This window comes from Poecilia reticulata, chromosome 3 (assembly GCF_904066995.2).
Source record: "Poecilia reticulata chromosome 3, P_reticulata-male-v2, whole genome shotgun sequence".
Classification (NCBI taxonomy): Eukaryota; Metazoa; Chordata; class Actinopteri; order Cyprinodontiformes; family Poeciliidae; genus Poecilia; species Poecilia reticulata.
In genome coordinates, this window is record NC_088832.1 from 36,249,874 (window position 1) to 36,256,947 (window position 7,074).

The 7,074-nt window shown below is 48.7% G+C and overlaps 1 protein-coding gene across 6 annotated transcripts in view; it reads right to left on the bottom strand.

The window, feature by feature from the left end:
• Positions 1 to 3,744, bottom strand: part of LOC103460115 (FH1/FH2 domain-containing protein 1) — a 22,901-nt gene extending 19,157 nt beyond the window's left edge. For all 6 annotated transcript variants that reach the window (XM_081605706.1, XM_081605705.1, XM_081605704.1 and 3 more), the window contains exon 1: positions 3,444 to 3,744. In XM_081605706.1, coding sequence (XP_081461832.1) covers positions 3,444 to 3,608 — 165 coding nt within the window. In that variant the 5' untranslated portion in view covers positions 3,609 to 3,744. The remainder of the gene's footprint in view (positions 1 to 3,443) is intronic.
• Positions 3,745 to 7,074: the final 3,330 nt, after the last annotated feature.

Below are 7,074 nucleotides of genomic sequence, written 5' to 3' on the forward strand. Positions count from 1 at the left end.
CTAGCAGGATGTTAGCCACAGGCCCGCTAGCTGGATGTTAGCCACAGGCCCGCTAGCTGGATGTTAGCCACAGGCCCGCTAGCTGGATGTTAGCCACAGGCCCGCTAGCTGGATGTTAGCCACAGGCCCGCTAGCTGGATGTTAGCCACAGGCCCGCTAGCTGGATGTTAGCCACAGGCCCGCTAGCTGTGAAATATTCATTCATGTATTTATAGATTATGAATCATTTTGCGAGTCTGTGTGTGCGTGTGTGTGTGTGTGTGTGTGTGTGTGTGCGCGCTGTAAACAGATCCAGCAGCAGCTGCTGCCACAACAAACAGAACCAACTCAACCGGACCCAGAAGGACCCAGAACACAGAAGATCACGACCCAAACTACATCGGAACTAGAACCTCCTGATCCAGAACCATTTCTCTAGTGAAATCCAATCTGGTCCAGTAATCGTCTCCAGTCCTCCTGGTTCTAATCGGACCATGGCCAGTCAAGCAGCACCGTCAGAGGTTCTGGACCAGTAGAACCAGTGGAACCACATTCTGCCTGCTATTTCTGGATTGGAACTGAGGAAGAGGATGATGATGAAGCTCAGCTCCACATTTTAAAGCGATGCAGTAACTTCAGCATGTTGGTTCTGGTTCTGGTCTGGTTCCTCAGAGTGAGCTCACTGCCCAGGTTTAGAAGCTGATTCTCAGGTTTCATGAGGTTTGGAAACGTTCAGTGGCCCGGTTCGGCCCAGATGTGTTGGACCCGGTTTGATCCCAGTGTTCTGACCATCAGTGCCACCTGGTCAGGTTTTCCTACCGCAGCACGGATAGACAGCTGGGTCCATCTATCCGTGCTGCCGTCATGTTTACAGGCAGGTTGTTGATGTTAAATATATTTTATAACATTGTTGGAGTGGAAGCTCAGGAGTTAGCATTAGCTTAGCATTGGACCAATTTATATACAGGATGAAACCACAGGAAGATCCCTTCCTTCATCAGGATATCCTACCCGTTTAAAGCGAAAAGCTATCGATGTATGAACTAGACCTTCATTAGAACCTGCTAACATATTTTAAATACGTTGGTGTTTCTAAGAATAAAACGGCATCAGAAACTGGTTTTTATTGGAATTAAAGACAAACTGCAGCTGTTTCTCAATCTGTCGTATGACAGACTTTATTAAATGGAGCCGCAACGTGTGACCGAACTGCAGGTCACTGAAACGATGGGATATGATTCATGTTCTGATATTACAGAGCTACTGCAGCTTCAGGCGCCATCGCTACCAAACGTGGCCAGGTTTAGTCATGAAGGTGTTATGAAGCTAAAACATTTTAAAGAACAGGGACAAAACAACGTCTTTGGTCCTGTAGCGCCACCTGTGGTCTGATCGAGGAGGAGCTTTAGACCAGACGTCTGGTCAGGTCCAGGTTCTGATCAGAACCACCGGGTCGACCCGTCCAGCAGAGGAGAAAGGCGGACTGCTCCTTTAATCCTGTGCACAGGAAGGAAACGCCGCAGTTAGCTTATCGGCGGCCCCGCCCACTTCCTGCTGGGGGGCGAGGAAGAGGAGGAAGACCTCACATCCTCCCAGGCTGCAGGACCGGCCCCAAGGCATGATGGGAGCAAGTCTGAACATTCCTGCAGGCCCCAAACGCCTCGCAGCAGACAGAACCAGCAGGTCCGGTCCGGTCGGGTCGACTTGTCATCGTTACTACAGAAGTTTAACGATGCGTTTACAGCCCGTAAGAAGATAGGAGTTTTCAGTTCTGATGCATTTTATGATCATAAAAAAAAAATCTGGAAAATTTTCTGATCATTTCAAATTTAAATAATAATAATAATTATTATTATTATTATAATAATTATAATTATTATTATAATAATAATTATAATAATTATAATTATTATAATTATTATTATTATTATTATAATAATTATAATTATTATTATAATAATAATTATAATAATCTCTTGCTGTGATGAACAGAATCTTGTTTTTTGTATTTTGGCAGTTAAAGGTTTCAAAGGTTAAAGGTGACTCAGTTCCTGGTCTGGGGACCGGCAGGTTCTGGTTCTGGTGGGTTCAGGTCAGACAGCTCCGCCTGTCTCCATCTGAGGACTCTGACCTTTGACCTCTGGCTCCACACTGAGTCGCCTCTGACTCATTTCGCAGCATTTCGTTCACTTCCTGTTTGGCAAACAGAAAAAATCTGCCAGGAACTCGAGGACTGGGGGGACTGGGAGGACTGGGGGGACTGGGAGGACTGGGAGGACTGGGGGACTGGGGGGACTGGGAGGACTGGGGGACTGGGGGGACTGGGGGGACTGGGAGGACTGGGAGGACTGGGAGGACTGGGGGGACTGGGAGGACTGGGAGGACTGGGGGGACTGGGGGGACTGGGGGACTGGGAGGACTGGGAGGACTGGGGGACTGGGGGGACTGGGAGGACTGGGGGGACTGGGGGGACTGGGAGGACTGGGAGGACTGGGGGACTGGGGGGACTGGGAGGACTGGGAGGACTGGGGGACTGGGGGACTGGGAGGACTGGGGGACTGGGGGACTGGGAGGACTGGGGGGACTGGGAGGACTGGGGGACTGGGGGACTGGGAGGACTGGGGGGACTGGGAGGACTGAGAGGACTGGGGGGACTGGGAGGACTGGGGGACTGGGAGGACTGGGAGGACTGGGAGGACTGGGGGGACTGGGGGGACTGGGAGGACTGAGGGGACTGGGGGGACTGGGAGGACTGGGAGGACTGGGAGGTTTGTCCTCAGACTCTGCAGGCTGCAGCAGCTGCAGCCTGAAGGACCAATCAGCTGCAGCCCCCTGAAGCCCCGCCCCCTGCTCTACCTGCCCAGGTGGAGGCCAGCCTGCCGGAAGCCCCGCCCCCTTCACTGCTCCTGGTTGCTCAACAGGTGAGCAGAAACTTTGACCCAGATCAGATCAGAACAGGAAGCCCAACGCAGAAACATCAGAACCTCCAGAACCAGGAGAAGATCCAGAAGAATTACTTCAGAACCGGATCCGTCTCAGCAGAACCGGTTCTGGTCCATTCTGGTTTCCGGCTCCGGTTCAGATGGTTGTGGTTCTGCTCTCCGAACGTCCCCCCACAGCCTTCCAGGACTTTGACTAGGCCGTTGTGTGTGTTGTGGTCCGGCTGCTGTGTTTGGATCCCGGTTCTGACCCGGTTTGGACCGGGCCTCAGCTGCTGAAGCGGTTCAGATTTATCTGACCTGTTTCCGGTCAGTAAAGAGGCGGGACTTCCTGCTCCTCCGGACTCACCTGTCCAGGTTAACCTTTAACTGGACCGGACTCGTTGTGCGTAAGTATTCATTATGACGTCACTAAGTGAAACCTCACGCTGGGAGCCTTTCCTCCCTCCATGCGCCTCACCTGACAGGTTCTGGCACTAAGCTCACTCTGAGCCCGGTTCCGGCCCGGTTCGGAGTGTGACCCACCTTCAGCGGCGCCCCGAGTAGCTTGTGGATCCCGGAGATCTGCTCGCTCAGCGGCTGGTCCTCCTCCAGGGAGACAGTCGGAGGTCTCCGCGGTTCGGGAAAGTTCGTGCAGATGAACGGGTCCGAGTCCTCCAGGTACTGGACCCGGCAGGTGACGGAAGCCATGGCCGAGAATCAGCGACCAGACTGGGTCTGGGCTGCTGAGGGAGAGTCGGTGCGGCTCGCTGAGCCGCGGAGGAAAGTTTAAATGAAGCTGAGCGCAGGAGGACCTGGCTGCCCAAAGGGGCGGGGCCTGGGGCTGACGTCAGACCCATATTTGGAACTGGCATGTCACCAGCCATAACCACAGACTACATCCGGTTTGACCTTTCAGAACAAAGCTCATCCGATCAGAGAACAGGTGTTCTGACTAATGCCCCTTTACCACCGGCTGGCTCGGCTCGGCTCGGCTCGGCTCGGCTCGGCTCGTTTTCGGAGCTTTTCCACCAGCTTTTTTTCGGGGCTGGCCCAGGTGTTAGGGTCCTGGTTCGGAGCCGGTCCTGGTTTGGTGGGTGACGCAGCTTCGCTGCTGTTCACTGATTGGCTGAAGACGGACAGACGGAGCAGCGAAGAGAAGAAAAATGAAAGTTTGAAACTCCTGTGTGTGAATCTGCAGATTGTTTCTCATGTTGCATCTGAGATAATAAAACATGTCATATGACATCATATTGTAAAATGGCTAGATATCAGTTCTTAATCAAATTGTTATGAATTATTAATTGTAGAATGAACAACAAACCTGAAGAAACGATAGTGGTATTTTATCCATGGCTGTTTGTCTGCATAGGTCTAAAACTTAGTAATTACATTTTGTCTTTACTTTACACAACTATTCCAGTTATTTATAATTCTGGCTGGATGGTAAAAAAAAAAAGTGTTTTATGTATATATAGCAACATGTCTGTTTTAAATAATTCCTTATGTATTCCTTAGGCTTTTAATGTGAAGGAGTATCCTGGAAGTTCCGGTTTAGTGGTGAGGCTGTTTGGCCACGTCAGAATGACGTCATGAGCTCAGAGAGTCGCGCGCAGCTGGTCTGGGATCAGTTTAGAAACTAACTTCATTCCATTGTTTTCAACAGACGGCGCTGCTCCACGGCGCCCTCTGGCGGCGGAAGCTCTGCATCGCATCTGAGGACAGTTTCCGCCACCACCACTAATAATGTTTTATTTCATGGCTTCTTCTCCCGTTTCGTCGTGTTTAATTTAAGGTTTCGTCTCTTGCTGGTCCTTCTGTCCTCCGGGGTTTGGAATTTCAACTCCTCAGTGATTTTTCTCCCCTCAGCGCCTCCTGCTGGCAGCATGTTGGATTAAGCTGAGCAGCTGGAAGATTTTCTGCTTTTACCTTTTTACTTTGGCAATGTTGTGACGCGTAACCATAGCAACGAGGTGTTTTTACATCTGGGAGCAGCTGATAAGCATCTCAAAAGCTCAGATGAACTTTGACCCCGGTGCCAGAGGAGCTGGTCAGGAGGCGGATGGAAGCTCAGCATGTTTCCAGGAATCGTACTGAACATTCACAGCCACACTGACTGCTACTGGAGATGCTTCCGGCTCACACAGACTCTGTGGTGATTCTGGGATCATCCGAGTTACAACGTTTATCTTCCCTTTGGAGATAAATGAAGGATTTTAAATCAAATTGAATGAATTTCTTTAGGAATCTGTTGTGTCTGAAATCTGCAAAGCAAAACCAAACAGGACGAGTCGCCTGCAGGGCGGAGCAGGCAGCTCAGCTCTTCTCTCCTCCTGACTCTGGAGCCGGATCTGGTGCAGCAACAAAAACCAGGTAATGTTGGACGACTTCACAGTAAATCACCTGCAGATTTAGCTGAAGCCAAATCTGAGCTGAATCTGTAGAAAACCTTTTATTTGTGTCTTTGTTAACATCGTACCTGATAAATAATCAAACTGTCCAACCTGGCAGTGAGACCAAAACTGACATGATAAGAAATAAAAGCATTTAGTTTTTCCTTACACAAGTTTCTGTTTTAAATAATTCCTTATGTATATGTAACGTCCACATTAGTGACTTATCTACATTTAAGTGCTATAATCTATAACATCTGATTACCAGGAGAGCAACATGGCCGACATGATGGAGAACCATCAGAAACCTGGATCCTTCAGCAGGAAGCAGCTACCAGCTGATGGCAGAGCAACAAGGACAGTTTAGACAAACTGAAGAAAAATAAAAGTTGTTGTGTCTCAGTGAACAAAGTCTCTTTATTTCTGCTGACTCCACACAAAACCTGGAACTTAAGACTGAGTTTAAGCTCTTAGTGACCAAAGTGTGACATCCTGGAAGAGGAACCAGTCAGATCAGAAGGAATAAAGATTCATTTGTTCCAGTTTAACTTGGACATCAGGTGAATCATATGAAACGTATTGAGAAGTTAAAACAACAGATTGTTGATGCTCTTCAGCTCTAAGAACATCAGACACATTTTATCATTAATGTTTGATCAGCATCATGTGGTTCCTGCTCCAGAAGGTGAAGGTCTGGACATCCTGAAGGTCAACGCTGACCAGCAGGAAGACGGACACTGATGAGATCCTGCGACCCAAAGGCTGCAGGAAGAACCACGATGGTCTGAATGCACCACCATGAAAACACAGTGGAATATATTATCAATTTATTATGACATTAAGTTATTTGCAACATGATTAACATTATCTCATGTATATTCAGAACTATTACAAGTTTTATAGCAGTTTAATACAAAAATCATCTTTAGTCACCTGAACCGTCTGAACCACCTGCTGGCACATTTTCTGTCAGTCTCAGAAAAATCAGGCTATAAACCATAGTTCAGCTCTTTCTTCTTCTTCTTCTTCTTCTTCTTCTTCTTCTTCTTCTTCTTCTTCTTCTTCTGTTGTATCAGCAAAACAACAACCGGCATCAGGTCGCATTTAATAATGAAGCACAGCTCAGAGCCTGGAGCTAATGTATTATTATTAATAATAATGTATTATTATTAATAATAATACATTATTATCAGCAGTCAGTCTGTCGGTCAGCCAGTGCAGTTCATGGCAGCTCCACCAGGGGGCAGCAGCGCTCCACGGCTCCTCCGGTTCCACGGCTTGCAGCGGGGTTGCGTAAGACACGTGATGAAACACACACACACACACACACACACACACACACACACACACACACACACACACACACACACACACACACACACAGTCTGTGGTTGATTATCTGGCTCTTATCGATCCATTGATCATTCTGTCACATCAGGTCACGCCCACAAGGCTTCTAGCAGGCCGTTGCCATGGTAACAGCTCTAACTAGGCCCAGAGTTCAGCTTCACCTGGGAGGAGCAGTCAGAGGACGGCATCACTGACCTTTGACCTCTGATCTCTCCAACCAGTCAGAAGATCCCAGTTAGATCAGCTGGGTGTTTTCTGGAGTCAGAACCTGGACGGGGTGTACTTACTTTTCGGTCAGTCGGTCGGTCGTCCAGCTCAAAGTGTCTTTGAGCCAAAAGATGTTAAAGTTTAAAATGACTGAAAGACATTATTAACAGAAAATGTAAAGTTTCTTGTAACTCCTGGCCCCTCAGGGGGTCAGGAGGAGCTGCTGC